Source organism: Dermacentor andersoni, chromosome 11 (genome assembly GCF_023375885.2).
Source record: "Dermacentor andersoni chromosome 11, qqDerAnde1_hic_scaffold, whole genome shotgun sequence".
Taxonomy (NCBI): Eukaryota; Metazoa; Arthropoda; class Arachnida; order Ixodida; family Ixodidae; genus Dermacentor; species Dermacentor andersoni.
Genome location: NC_092824.1, coordinates 84786650 through 84802415, shown reverse-complemented (window position 1 = coordinate 84802415; position 15766 = coordinate 84786650). Strand labels below are relative to the sequence as shown.

The 15766-nt window shown below is 45.4% G+C and overlaps 1 protein-coding gene across 1 annotated transcript; it reads left to right on the top strand.

Moving 5' to 3' along the window:
• The first annotated feature begins 2189 nt into the window (after positions 1–2189).
• Positions 2190–13917, top strand: LOC126518309 (uncharacterized). Its single transcript, XM_072285489.1, has 4 exons — positions 2190–2294; positions 3667–3826; positions 7328–7420; positions 13804–13917. Exons 1-4 carry the CDS (start codon positions 2278–2280, stop codon positions 13888–13890), a joined length of 357 nt encoding a protein of 118 aa, XP_072141590.1. The 5' UTR covers positions 2190–2277; the 3' UTR covers positions 13891–13917.
• The last annotated feature ends 1849 nt before the right edge of the window (positions 13918–15766 follow it).

Below are 15766 nucleotides of genomic sequence, written 5' to 3'. Positions count from 1 at the left end.
ACCGTTTTCCCATGAGGAATTCTGGTGGAACCCGAGTCACACGTGAGCGGTTCGTATTCACCTGTGTCGTATGCGTCTGTATTTTTGAGTGTGTAGTGCTCAAGATCTCAACTGGACTCGACGATGCGAGCGTGTGAAACTCGAGCAGTCCGTCACAACGAAGTATCGGCTGAAGCTGTAGATGCTCGTACCTTACAGCATACGTGGTACATTCGCGTATTGTGCCCTTTTCGCATATGGTATGTCAACAATAATGGTGCCGTGATTGTAGGGAAGAAGTACATTTATTCAAAGAAGAAGTATGCGCGGGACAGCCCGAACAATGCGTCTGGGTATATAGCTCAAGGCCATCTATGCTAGTAATTACATTTTTAAGGCCAAAACGGCAATAAGCAGTGTAATAAATCGCATGTACATAAATGCACATTCGCAGAACAGAATTAGGAAGGCTGCTTTTTAACAGCCTAAAAGACAATTCTAAAATAAGCCTAAAACAGGGCTGTTTCATTGAAAAGCATATGTGCACGAGATATTGTATTGTGTAGAAGAGAGAGAGAGAGAGAAAGAGAGAGAGCAGCTTTGACACTCAACCTCAATCTGGAGTCAAGACAGTGACAAACAATAACGTTATAAACTGACTATGATTGCAGACAACATTGTTTCGTGCTTACTTTCTATAGTGTTTACCGCGTGAAAGAATGCAGATTTGTTTGTTAGTCAGTTTCCGGCTCATCAGGGCCACTCGGTCAGCCCCAGTGGCTGCAATCCTAACGAGCAAGCTCACTCTGCTGTGCGAGATCTGACATGCCGCGCATCAGATCAGGAACTGCTCCAGGATGACTGCGGCTCCTACAAAGACCCACTTACTACTTTTCACGACATCACCTCACATTATAGGGACGGCAGGAGGTTTTTTCCTCCCCCCCATCAGAAGCTCAACCGAGCTCAGGCAGTCACATTAAGAATGATTTAAGCTAAATCTTATCCCACACCTTTTGTGCTTAACAAAATTGACTGGGATTTTCCCGCGGAATGTAAAAGTTGTGGACACACTCCGTGTCTATTTGATCACATGTTCTGGCTGTGCCCCAACCAAAGGGCTTCGGATCTCAACAGTGAGGAGGACTGGAGTGGGCGCATATCCCGCGAAGTCCTCCAAGATCAACTCCTGGCCTTCCGGAGAGCTCACGACATCGGGAAAGCCTTTGGCCTACCGGTGCCTACGTGGGCGGAGCCACCGACTTAGCCTGGGGGCTTGTGCCCTAGGACCCTAGTTTCTCTGGACTAACATAAAGTTCTTGCCATGCCATGCCAGGGCTAATCTTTGTCGCATCTCACTGGCTGTCCCTAAGAGGAAGCATTAGCTCGGGAGCTACTATCTAAAAAACATGGAAACTGAGAAATAGTTTTTGGCAACCACTAAACCGATTTGATTCGGCTTGTCGTATATAAATGAACAAGTGAAAATTTAATCACTGCAAGAAGTAAATTATCAATTTATGCCATGCTTTTCTAAAAAAGAAAGCCTGAAAATTGCAAAATCACTAAAAGATCAAATATAAAGTTTGATACTCTGTAACTAAGCTATATATTATTGCACACAAATTGTGGAAACTGCACCTAATAATAATGGCGTGGAGATACTGGTATAATGTACACTGCTCTCTAATATAATGCACTAATTGGCGAGCATGACTTATAGAAAACTCTCGTAAACGTTGTAATAATTTCATGTAACCTGAACAATCGTATATCAAGTTGTCCGCTATGCACTTTAGAAAACTGTGTTATGTGTTTTTGGAGAAGAATCACGGATTTGTGAACCTCGTCTTTCAAGTTTTTTTTAACTTGCGGAATTTCGGCAATTTTTGTATGATACGATATATCTTAAGTCATATTTCTGCTTTCGGAGTTGCCAGAATTTAAGAATCTTCTCTCGAATGGAACAAGCTTCACTCAGATAATTCCAGCGGTTGTTTCACAAATGTGTTTCTGCGTTTCATGAGTAATTCAATAAGGAAATTGGAGTTGCGATCGAGGTAAAGCTTCCTCTTAACTCTGTTTTCGCTATTACTCCAGTCATGAACCAGCCAGTGTGAGTACCACTTTAACAATTCCGCTTTCGATTCACAAATGCCTGCTCGTACGTGACTCTGGTCAGTCGGTCTTTTCTAGGACCCATTCGGGATCCTGAATTGCCAGAACACGGACAACTTGCAGCTGTACTTCAATAGACGTGACGTCGTCGAAGCTTTGCACGTTGAACAATCTCCCCATATGTGGCTGCCGTGCAGGTGAGTCCATTTTGAGGGTTCGCAGTCATGTAGAGGGCGGAGGCGCCAGCACTGTCACTGTGTCACGTGGCACACCCATGACGCGAATCGCAAGATCTGAGGAGAAGTCAGTCCGATAAACGATATTCAAGAAAATTTAACGGAGCTTCCGCCAGGAGGAACGTCGTTTAGAAGAAAATGTACTACATTTGCTTGCACACTTTTAAACAGGTTCTAACATACGTTATACAAATTCTATTCGATTTGATGATAATGCGAAGAATATACTCATTTTTGGGCGGGAGTGACGGTCGTGAATTCTATAGGGCAACAGGCAAATCCTACAAAAACTGTTTTGTTTCTGCAATACAGTAAAACAGGTCTCTATACAGCGCAGTTCAGGCATACGGGAATTAAATTTGAGTTAAAATTCTCGTACAATTTTTGTGGCCTTTAGATATTTGCTGACATCATTCTTCGAGGCAAGCTGCCGAATTAAGGAAGGCATCGGATGAAGTGACATTGTGCTTGTAGAAGGTTCTATAGTCTATGCTCCGCACTTTGATAATCCAGGACAAGGAATTAAAATGGTATAGTACAGATGCAACTTTCCAACAATGCTTGCATATTGTTCTTCTTGGATTCTTTGTTAACAGTTTCGTATTGATGCATTCGAAAAACCTCCAATGCATTTGCGTCTTACAGGGAGAAGAATGGTACTGCACATTAATTATATCCCATAGATGGCAGTAAATAAATATCCGAGTTGCGGACGACGGATATTGAGATAGACATGCTGTCATTTGGTCGTGGTTTTCGTAACGAGGCAGTGAACGCATGATTTTGAAACGTCAGCTTGGCACTTGGGCATCAGTGATAGATAACACGCGATGAAGTATGTAAAGGCTTGGCAAACAGGATGCGCCTGAGCCTAATGTCCTTAAAGACCCTATCAAAGAGTAACAGCCGCGCGATTAGGTATGACAAGAAGTACCGATATGAATGTCTTATTGTTGTGGACCAAAGGCTAAATTATTTGATTCGGTGCTGCACCATACAGCGTACACCTAAACGTTGATTAGTGACGAACATAAGCTTCAGTAAGTGGAGGTTTATCACCTTAGTTTCACGGACGCGGCCGCTATGCCATTAATTGAGCCTGCAATCTTACGCCAAAAAAGTACGCCATCTGCCATGTAGCCATCACCAGCAATAAAAAATGAAATGAACTGCTCCATCAATAATATAGGGTTTCTCTCATTGGTTTCTTAAAATGTTTGTGTTTTTTTCTTGGCACAGCATGAGCTATAAGTTTGAGAAGAAATGTGTGCCTATAGCAAGTGCGTACGGATATGTTCTCAGAACGACCCCCTTGCTTCGTGCTGCCTTACAGTGAAACCCTAAACTACACCCAGCAGTACCTGACTATGCGTGAAGTGGTGCAACAACTGGCCGAATCTGGGCGTCTCAGAGGCCTCGTTTATCACGGTGACGTGGACATGGCGTCCCCGTTTCTCGGGGGTGACTGGTTCGTACGCAGCTTGGGATACGAGGTAAAGTTTTCTCCACAAAAACAAGAAAGAAGTGAAAGAAAGTCTTTTTTTCTACGTGTAGCAGGAGTAGTTTGTGAGGTGAAAATCTCCGCGTTGTGGACATAATGTGCCTTTTAAACGGTTAATGCACACAGGCAACGTCACAGTAGTCATCTGCAATGGTTTACGGGAACTCGCGTAATGCGAAGGTTGTCGGTTCGTATGTTCTCAGGGGTCTCTATATTCCCCTCATCGTCCTTCATTTCATAGCGAGCGTCTCAAATCCGGCAGGTTTGATGCCTTCAGGTAGCATACCAAGGCTTATTGGTCAACTGCCTGCTCATAAAATAAGGTCGCATTCTACGCGCAAAAAATGTAACAAATTGCATTTTTTGAGCTTTCCTCTCAATCTTTTAGTCGGGTAGAGTGGTACCATAGGCCAGCAGGGGATATATACATCCCACTCCCAAAGTGGACTACGAATGTTTTACTGTACCTGTGAGCAGCTCTGTTGAAGTGAAGACAGGAGTGAATTCTTCGCCCATCCTTTTTAAAACGCATCCTTCTCCCTGCCCTTCAGCTCTCTGCGTCTTGTAACAGAAGTCTAGCCTTCAAACGCTCTTACGATGAAGCTTTAGCTCGGAATCTCTTATCGGAATACACGGGGACGGATAACTTTTTTCTCTGCAAACACTGCACCGAATTTGATGAAATTTGTTGCATTTAAAATAAACAGTTAGTCTAAAGCGACCGCAGGAAGCGAGTTTTGTTAATTATGACGTCAGCAGTCTTAACCAAAAATGTTTGAAATTCGAAAATTGAAAAACAAGACAAGTATGAACAAGTATGAAGTATAAGACCATCTAACTCGAGAATGAAAAACGATATCACTATTCCGTAAACTGTACTGAATGACATATCTGGGGCGAAAAGAACTGATGTAACATACATCGCGCTAAAATATACCACCAGTGTCTGAGTAGGACCTTTACAAAAGTCTCGTAAAGGTTGGAACAATGTTACGAAAGCTGTAAATTCATATATCGAATTCGCCCGCTTTAGGTACTCTGACCGACGACCCTTACAGGAATTCGGTCTCTCTTTGGTTTAGAGTTACAAATTTGCAAATTTCTTGCTTCTACGTTAATGCGATAGGAACGATATGGACACTCCAAGCGCATTTCCGCCGTTGGTGTGGGTGTCGCCGTCACCGCGAGGTTCCGTGTAAAGTACAAGGACAATAACACCGTTCCCGCGCCCCCTTGGCCGTCTGTGAGTGAAGGCGCGCGAGTGGAGCCACCGTCACGGCTCTATCTCGCCCGCGTGAAAGCGAGGAAAGCGGGGAGGATGCGTGTAGTCTTCCGTCGTGCGCGAGGCACCGAATGTTCCGAGGCGCCGGGGTGGGAGAAAGGAGTAGAGGGGGGGGGGGGGTGCGGCGTTCTTCTCCGGCTGCAAGTGTGCATGTGGCGGCTGCGCGAGGTGACACGGCCATAACTTGAGAGCAATCTGCGCTGGGGGCAGATTGTAGCTGCGTCGGAGGCTCGTAGCTTTTGCGCGCTGCGTGTTGTCGGCGCTCACGCGGCGATGAAGCGATAGACAGTACGAATGACACTTCGCTCGCTGCTGCTGCCGCGTTTCGTCACGCCAACGTCGACACCGAGTTTCTGCGATCATCGAGTCAGATGTTTTCATGTTTGCTTGTGCGCGCGCGACACCGTGCTTGGTAATCTAGTTCTAAAGTTTATGAACAGGGATAAGGTGCCTCAGAAAGGCTGGCCAACTTTCCATAGAACGAATTATCTTCGTCATAGGCGGCCTTGTCATCCTCGGCATGTTAGTTTTAAAGGGTTAGTGCAGTGACGTCACGTGCAGTTGTCGGTGGCGGTTGGTTAACAAGGGGGAGGATTCAGAGATAATGAGTGCTGTCGCCTGATGTCTGTGAGCGTGGTTCCCAAGGCGAGGGGACAAAAGCAGGAGAGGGGGAAGGCGGAGAGAAAAGAAAAGAAAGAAAAGGAGAGAAAAAAAGAAGGGGGGCATGCGAAGGCGTTGTGGAAGCGAGAGGTTAGGGAGCATTCAGGGGCGTCGTTGGCGGCATGTTTTTGTGGCTTTAGAAGAACCGGTCATGCGGTCAGTGCACGAGTAACATAAGAAACCCGAGTTGAAAGAGTGACTTTAGTAGCATACCAGCGATGCGTCGAGTAATTTTGAAGTAGTTAAGATGGCGACAAGGAGTCTGGGGTGCAATGTATAGGCCAACTGGAAGGCAGCGGCATGGTCTTTCAAGGGACCAGTAGCTCAAAGTAGGTGTCGTTACGGCGGTATACAGAAATAGCGATACGCGGGAGGGGGGGGGGGGGGGGGGAGGGTGGCTGAGGCGCCGAAAAAGGTAAACTGACGTCTGGGCCTTTGTAATGTGTTGGTGAGGGTGTTTCAAAAAATATATAATAAAAACGGACAAAAAGGAAAAGAGAGAGGGGGGAACCGCAACCGGAATAACAAATAGGAGGCTGACGCGCGCAGAAACGGGTGGGGGCAGGTGTACATAGGAAAAGGGGGTCGTGCAGTTGATATAAACGTGAAAACATGAAATGGTATACCAAATTGAGTAGCAGGCAGGAATAAATTTTCGAAATGGAGGAATAGGTGAGGTTAAGAATTAAGGTTAACTGCTGGAATAATGTGTTTTGTGCCTTGGTTGATGATATGAGAATTTCAAATTTAAGTTAGTGCTTTTAAATATTCTAAGCTGCCACGTGCCAAATTAATTCCCGTCGTGTGTAAGCAATTAAACATGTGTATGAGGTATGATTCCGCATACTTGATTTCGCGAGGGGAACGGAAATTTGAAGAATATAGAGCCTTGCTTTGTCGAATATAGGACCATGTCCATTAGTGGCTGGCTACTGTTTTAGGTAAAGTGTGTTTTGTGTCCGCGCGGTGACCGTTGAGTCTTCTATGAATTTGTTGTCCAGTTACGCACACAAGGTAATTACGCACACAAGGTAACTTCGGGATTTACCTGCCCATCAAGCAACGTAGTCTACTGTCTAGAATGGGCTGCTTGTAGCAAACAATACATAGGTGAGACTTATCGCGGAGCTATTAACTTGGCGTAGTGAGCTAGCGGCCACAGAACTATGAATACAAAAGAGAAAACTTTGTAAAAACAACGGTTTCCAGTGCACGTCCAGTGCTCGGCGATTGAAACGCGATACTCTCACAGCATGGCGGCCGCTTCGTTTTTTGGCGCCACCGTTGTTTGCTGGGAGATGGCTTAGTGGACCGAGTGCCGTCACGATGCATCGAAGCGAGTCTCGCTTTTAGCGTGTCCCAAAAGATGCATCAGCTGTGTGTCCCCAGCACCCACCTGTGGCGAAGTACAGGCCACCATGCTGTAAGAGTATCCCGCTTCAGTCGATGAGCATTACCTTCGCAACCTTCGCATTATAAAGCGTTGAAGTATTACTTTCATTTATTTATATGTGACTTTGGCTTGCGCGTCTCATTTTTTTTCTTTGGCAGTCCACATCTCTATACAAAATGTGGCACGCTGGATCCATTATCGCTGGCTTCGTGCAGACCTTCGCCAAGGACATCACTTTCGCCACCGTGAAGGTAGATTTTTTTTTTTTTACAATGTATTATATTGGCGCAGTGATTGAAACGTGTTGGGAGTTGTGTCGATCAGGTCCTATGGTACCTAGCGAGGCTGGAGCGCCCAAAGAAAAGCCGTCATTCGCAGCTGTGTTGCGAATGACACAGCCTAACAAGAAGCAGTTAAGGAATTCTGCTATCGCTAATATTCCTAGCACTCAGGCTTCACGAAAACGCCGACGATGTCTTGTGTGGCAGGGTGGTAAACGCAGGCGTAGGCAGCTACACTATGCGTGGCAATGTGGTGAGGATAATAGGCGGTTGTGCCTTAGAAAATCACAAAATAGAAAATGAAGATGAGCTGTGTTAGTAAATTACGCCCCTACAATACCAGAAAAGAGACAGTCATGGTAGGAGAAGGCTAGCTAACGCAGGAAACACTCAAAGACCATTGATGGCACCATCTTGAAGTTTTCGCACCAGACTCGGCGTCATGTCATGAATTTCAGGCGCGTACGGTCGGGCCTACTAATATTTCATGGAAAAAAATTTGATTTCTTTATATTGTGAAAGAGCCAAAGAATGAACTCGACAGCTTTCGCAAACTTCATTGCTACACAACGAAGAAATGTGGGAAAAGATTTTTAAATTATTGACGTCACACGGAGTTACAGGCGCTGGGATCATTCTGGGATCATTCTGGGATTCTGCGACGATCAGTTTCGGCGATTCTGTCGCCTTGGCTACGCCTTTGCCATTGGCACGCGCTGATTGGCTGTAACAGCAAAATCAGATGAGCTGATTGGCTGGTTGCGCAATGCGTCACCTGATTTTTCACAACGAGCCAATCAGCGTGCACCTGATGGCGATACTATCGCCGAGGCGGCACTGTCACCGAAAGTAATCGTCGCAAAATACGTTCCAAGGTTCAGCGCTTTTTTGTGCTTTGTTAATCAAGCTGTTACGGGAAAACTAACGAAAACGAAGATTTGAAAGTATAATCTTATAAACTAGTCCCTTTAAATGTCTTTTCGGTATTCACTACTATATTATACAGTTTCTTGTACTGATGAGCTACATACTTGGGCAGGCAGATTCTAGAGAACTTCTACAGAACTTCTACAGAAAGCGACGACGTGCTTTAGACGAAAAACGGCGACACTCCACGGCCGCCATAATCCACCGGTAATCTTTCAGCCTCTTTAAGCTTGTAAATAAAAAAAAAATACGAGAAGATTTTGTGAGGAGATTTTGTGCTCTGTGAAAGGGAGGTAGAAATCCAGGTTTGTAGTCTCCTTTTGGAGGTCCCGTGTCAGTTGAAGCGTTTAAATTTAAAGCACCTTGCGCTTTATACCATATTGAGACAAGGTGATTCCTGGCATTTGCAATTTTGAGATCAAATTGATTGTTCTTTTCGATACAGCTTAGAAAAATCCCTAAACAAACGCACTTTTCCCTTTCATTGTATATTAGTTTCTTAGGAGAAAGGGTGGGGGCACGTGTTTGTACTTTCTATGATGAGGGGTTATATTACATAGCGTGGGGCGGACTTTTTCTGTACACCAGAATCTGCATTGAGCCTTGTATTAACCTGCCGCTGGAGGTCGTGTAAGATTGCTGACAATCTTTTATATATTAGTATACGTGATGTTACGCTGCACTTCATGCATTTATGCAAGCGTCATTTGTCCGAGATGGCGCCGATTTACAAGTCCAGAATAAATAGTAATGTTTCACATTTCTTAACGCGATAGCGCTAAGGGCCCAGCGTCGCAGGAAATCCGGTGTCGGCGTCGGTGTCCGTTAGCGAAAATTTCCGCATATATCTAGATACGTGTATACTCCACGCCTTGCTATATGACATGCGGTATATGGGGGTTATATTGCCACAACATTATATCACTAAAATTGCTCACACGTTGTCTTACATTCTTCACAAGGTTATTTCTCGGTATTTTGAGAATGACAGCCCGCAAACAATTGTCACGAAACAAAACACCGGCAGCGCCTGTCTTTCATATTAAATCTTCTCAGACTGAAATATTAGAAGCGAAAAACAACAACAGAAACCTGAAGATGATACAAGTTTTTGGCGCGGCTGTGCACGACCTCCGGGACCAGCGCACGCAAGAGGCCGCGTTCCTACCACAAAGCTCGCCTCCGTGCATAGCGTTCGCCGCCAGTGTTTCAGGGTAAACATAATGGCTACATATGCTGTAGTTGCCGGGAAGCGTGAGAAGCAGTCAGACATCTTTGAATGCTATCGCGTTCCAATATTAAAGGCGAAGATTAAGCATCTTTGCAACAATGGACAGGGAAGAACCTTCTTACAGACTGGTATGGTATCAGGGTGCTTTTAGAGGACAGACACTACTTTAAAAAACTTGGAGGACGCTTAAGCTTCGCCTTCAAGAGTGGAACGCGATAGCGTTATCGCACCGCGTTCGCACCGCGTTCGCACCGCCCACTCATTCGCTCGGCATGGTCTTGAGTCGCACAAAGACAAAACCTGCGCCTGAGCAAGCGGAACGAACCAGGGAGAAACGATCTACGCGAGCCAAACGTCGTGATCGGCACGGACAGTCGGGCCGCGACGCGCCTTGAAGGCGGACGCGATCATGGGGCTGACGCCTCGATGGGATCGTCCTCTATCTTGCTTGGGAGCGCCACGCATACGCATGACTCCTCGCCAGCTGCACGGCACACATCGCACGGGACGCTTTCCCATCAGACGCGCTACGGCGCAGCGATCACGTCAGAGGCGTCCCGCATCGGACGCTGCACCTAGGAATCGCGCTGTGAGCGGAAAGAGGAGCCGCGTCGCTTAAACACAATGGTTCGAGTGACGCACGCTGGAAGTTGGAAGGGGAGAGAGCGAGAAAACTTATTAAACGCAAGGGTATTGGGCATCCTCGCACCGGTCACCGCACGGCGCCAATGCGTTCAAACGAGACGAAGGGGAGAAGCATGCGAGTCGCACGCCAGCTGTCGGGGCAGCGCCGTACATTGCGAGGAGGGGGTCTTCCGTATTTGTCGCAAGATGGCTCTGCGTGTGCGCCAAGCGCAGAAGAAATGTATTGGAAACGTACTTCGCAACGCGTTTAACTGCGACTTCTGTAATTTACATGCTCACAACAACCGGTATACACCGCAGTATAACTTTCTACGGCACGTTTCTAAGGCAACACCGCATTCACTAGAGGCGCTTTTGTCCCGCTTTGTGTCATCGAACTCATGGCTGAGTGTAAAAAAATTAACGAATTGCCTCCGTCTTATGCAAGATCACACATTGTCTTAATCCCCAAAACTGACGAAGCAGAGAAGTCACGACAAGTAACAGCGTACCGGCTAATTGCACTCACAAATGTGGATTACAAAATTTATATGAAAGTTTTAGCGCGAAGATTACAATCAGTAATCCAGGAAATCGTTGGACCGCATCAAACGTGCGGGATCGAGGGACGATCCATTACGACTAATATTCACACAGCACGATGCGTGCTGTAGTGCTGTGATATTACAAATAGCCGCGTGGCCATCTTGCAACTAGACCTTGAAAAAGCTTTCGACTGTGTCGCGCATGAAATTTTGCTTTGCATACTAGACCATGTTAATGTTGGTTCTGTTATTCGCGAGGGAGTCGCCCTGGCGTATGGGAACTGCACGACGAGATTGATTGTTAACCAGAGTCTGGGGGCCCCCATTAGCGTGCAGCGGTCGGTACGCCAGGGTTGTCCCCTTAGCCCTCTTTTGTTTTGCATCTGCACAGAGGCGATGTGCTTAAAGATTGCGAAAAAGAGACAATTCTTTGCTTTCGGTTGCAAGCAGCGGAAGTCAAGCTGTTGGCATATGCGGATGATGTGGCGGTTTTTTTCAACCAGTAGGGAAGGTGTATCTGAGGCTATTAAATGTGCAGAGAACTTCTCCCAAGTCACAGGCAGCAGAGTGAACTTAGCCAAATCGCTAGGGCTCTGGCACGGAGAATGGCAATCGACGCCCGACCGCTTTGCAAACGTGTCCTGGGTTACGACCCCAATGAAGTACTTGGGAGTACCTCTAGAATGCTATCTTGATAGCGCGACATATTGGACAGCGCAGACGCATGATACACGTGGAAAGGCGAAAAGGTGGAAAGGAACGAACTTATCGATTTTTGCTAGAGCCACCGTGTGCAATCTGTTATTTATTAGTAGGCTGTGGTATGTAACGCAGGTGTTACATTGTGCAAGGCTCAATGTACAGAAGCTACATCGAATTTTCGCCATTGTCGTATGGGCTGCGCAATGGGAAAGGTGCAGCCGAACGAATTTGTTCAGAGGAGTCAAGAATGGTGGTTTGGGCCTGGGACACCTTTTTTTGTGGCAGATTGTTAACAGGTTTCTTTTCCTTCGCGACGTCAGCGATCCTTTCTTGCGCACCGCATGCCAAGTAAGGCTCGGGCGCGTGTTGCCAGACTTTGTTGTTTCAACCGAAACACTCACGGGAGGCATTTTTGGATATTTCAGAGAAGTTGTCGCAAGTGTACCATTCCTTGCAACGAGGTTTTCAAATGAATATTTATCTACTGTCAAAAAGGAAAAATTGTACAAGGGTCTGTGTGACGTTGTTCTGCCGTAGCCCATGTACAGAGAGAGCCTTGTACAGTGGAGGCCCTGGTAGGGCCGTGTTATAAAGAGTAAAGAAAATACAAGTTGTACCAGGAGTTAAAATCTCTTTTTTAAGTTGCACACTGAAACGTTGCCAGTAAAAATGTTTTTGCAGGAAAAGTGGTTATTTCTTCCATGGGGATCTCACTGCCTTATATGCAAACAACCAGAAACGATAGATCTCGTTTTTCTTGATTGTTGGGGAGGGGCATTTTTTTGGGACGTACTACAAAAGAACGTTAAAGAAACAATTTCCCCTCGAACCTCATGGAGTACGGTATTTACCCATTACTAACGAGGATGGTTTTCCGTTTGATTTATTAATGTTAATTGCCTCCACAGTATTTGGCGCTCCCTGAATGGCAGGATACTATTGCGATCCCGACGCACGACCTACGCGAATTTATTTCCGTGAAACTGTGCATCGGTTTGTTGAGATTTTGAAGGCCGGTGGGGATACTCCCGAGTGGATGTCAAGGGTGGAGCCATTAATGGCTCTAAATGAATTTTAATGTGACGATGCCAGCCCCCTACCAGGCTGATTATGTCAATACGACGTGATCATTGCATCCTGTATATTTTGTTTTGTGTATTGCTATTGCTGTTCTTTCTTTGTCAAAGTCAGGCAATAAAGAAAAAAAAACCTCATGGCTGAGTGGTAGCGTCTCCGTCTCACACTCCGGAGACCCTGGTTCGATTCCCACCCAGCCCATCTTGTAGGTATTTATTTATGAATTGCCTGCCGCCATTTTTCGCTCACGATCAACGCCACCGACGCCGACGACACCGGCTTTTCTGCGACACGAGCTCTTTAACGCTGCCGTGTTAAAAGCACACTCTCCTAACATTGTATTATGCCTTTATTTATAGCCATTTAAGTTACTATATCAGTTCTTGGGATCTTACATATCGCTGTCATATAGCTGCCTTGCAGCACATCGAAAATAATGCCGTCCCTATCATCGCTTCGGCTGCTTATAACGCTCATGTTATCCCATCTTCACTGAGCTAAGTGTGCTCACAATAGATAAAATTATCCAGTAGAACCACAGCATCGTTATGTACCGCCTCCTTAGAAACCCACAATTACATTATATCATTGGCAGGAATAGTCTTGCCAATCCTAACAATACCAGGTTCTCTTTACAAAATAACCTTTCATTTGCAAAATCACGCAGCAACTATGGCGAACTAACTGTTGGTTTTGCTAGTGTGAAAATGTGGAATAATTTGTCTGCTCACGTGAAATCCTCACCTACATTATTGTCGTACCAACGTTCACTGAGAGCTTCTATTAATACCTTGTAAACTGCATCTCTTCTTTGAAGTATTTTTTATGTTGCTTATTATGTACATTTTTTATGTTGTGATGTGTTGCCATAAGTTTTATTGCTTTAATACTGTCGAAATTGTGTAATCCGTTTTTTGTTCATAACTGCAATTGACGCCTTTTTATTTATATATTATTATCTAACTAAGAACAAGAGGTCCCGCTGCAGTTTCTAACTGTGGGACCTCTTTCTGTATAACTTCTACTGCATATATGCACCACCAACGAATGAAGCAATAAATAAGAAACTTGAAACTTGAAACTGGAAACTTGGAATTCAGTTATACTCGGGTTACTAAGAACACATAATCGGAGCACAGGGATATCTTTTTTGACATGGTGATCAAAGAAATCAATTGACATTTGCAAATATCGGATGGAACTGCAGTGTTGCATTTGTTGCCTGAACTACTACTTCATCACTGCAGGGTGCCGGCCACATGGTTGCCATGGGCAAGCCTAAAGAATCTCTGCAGATGATGTCCAACTTTCTTTCAAGGAGCTCGTTCGAATAAAGAAAAATGCACTTTCAGTGGAAAAGATCAAAAAAGAAGAAGCGGAATAAAAAAAATTCACCGACGATCACCATAATCCCTAATGCGAAGTTTGAGCGCAGCTCCATACGTGTGTTCATTTCGTGGTTTATTTGCTGGCGCGGACAATCTGTCTCGTGCGGCACGTTGCAGACGGACGGAAGTGTTGCAAAACAAGTAACAATCAAGCACAACGAAAATCTGCTGGGCGGGTCAAGCCAGCCGGCTATTTATACATGACTCGCCGAAGGTTTCAGAGTAATCGCTTGTGCCTGCGTGATTTTCAGAAAGTAGAAATTCAGATTTTCAGAAAGTACAAAAGTCCAGATTGCAAAAAGCTTCGGTGATTAGAATACAGAACTATCGATAACACTCGAGAGAATACTGATACATGCAGGCGTGAACTTGTCTGATCTCGTATTGAACTTGCCCTTTCAAAAGCTACCAGCTGCGGCGGCACAGTGGCTGTAGCCCTGTATTCGTGATCGCTATGTCGCGGGTGCGATCCCCAGTCGTGAAGGCTGCGTTTTAGTCCGAACGCTCGCGTATCGCGCTTTGGGCACACTTCGAAGAACCTCCAGATTGTCTTAAGTTAATCTGGAGCACCCGACAACGACGTTTCTCATAATCCGCGTGTTGCTATGGGCCGTTAAGCGTCATCAGATCTCCCCCGAAAAGCTCGTCGCGCTTGCGTCTCCCACCTGGTGTCGCATTCAAGACGGTATTCAAGTATGCACGAATACATAAGGATTCCTTATCGTAGACTCTGTTTCATTCTTAGGGACTACCGCTCGCGATGGGCGCAACCTAGTTACACTATGTGTCGGTACTGCATATGTAATCTCGAGGCGAGGAAGTAAATATGAACAAAATGAAATCGCGACATTATCCTTGTCCCAGCGCCCGACATTTTCCAAATGTCACACAAGATGTCACTCAATAATGAACAGCGCTATATGCCACACACAGACCTGTCTCGCAACAAGCGGAGAAACTAAAAAAAATGAATAAGAGAATTGAACTCGCTTTCATGGAGAAGGCATGCGTCAGCCTAGTCGGAGCCTTTCTTTTCCTATAAGGTGTGGACCGCAGCGTCGATTCAACTTTGAGGCTTCACGAAATGACAGTGTGTCCAACCTAAAGCCAAAGGGTAAGAAAAGCACAGTTCTTTATATATATGTATGGGACAAGTTTGTGGTGTTAGGACGCCGATGAAAATGTAGCCTTTTGTCGTTGCACACGATACGCCTAGAAGACGATCCCTGTTCTTATGTTCTGCTGCGTCCTGAAGGTTACAATAAGGGGCTTGTTCCTTGAAAGCGGCACTATAGCTCTTGATATTTTGCAGTTGCTGAATTGAAGCCTCGAAGAGCTCAAGGGAGGCTCACTAGCAGGATATGAGACCAGCACATGTTTCGCATGTCCCTCCCCAAGCTTGTGGAAAAGCGCACTGAAATTGCAGTCCGTATTCAATTCACTTCAGCTTTATTCAACATCTGACAGATGTTTGGAGTACGGACAAAAAGCCTGAAAAGGCTTGACTGGGTCCGTGGACCACAGCGTGGCGTGCAATGGCGTCAATGCCACAGACGTAGAGAAGAAAATCAATCCGCAGGAAATGCAAGAACTTCAGAAAATACAAAAACAATGCAAACAACAGGCAAATATGTGCATAAAGAAAATCCATAAATGTACAAGAACATTGTGGGAAATTCACTGGATCAGAGACGAGAAAACAATAATACAGAAAATACAAGTAGCGTTTCGACAAAAAATAAAATGGAAAGTTATACACATATGTTGCGTAGCTGATTCAAAGGGATCAATTCTATATCCGTGCCATTTTTGGCCAACTCAT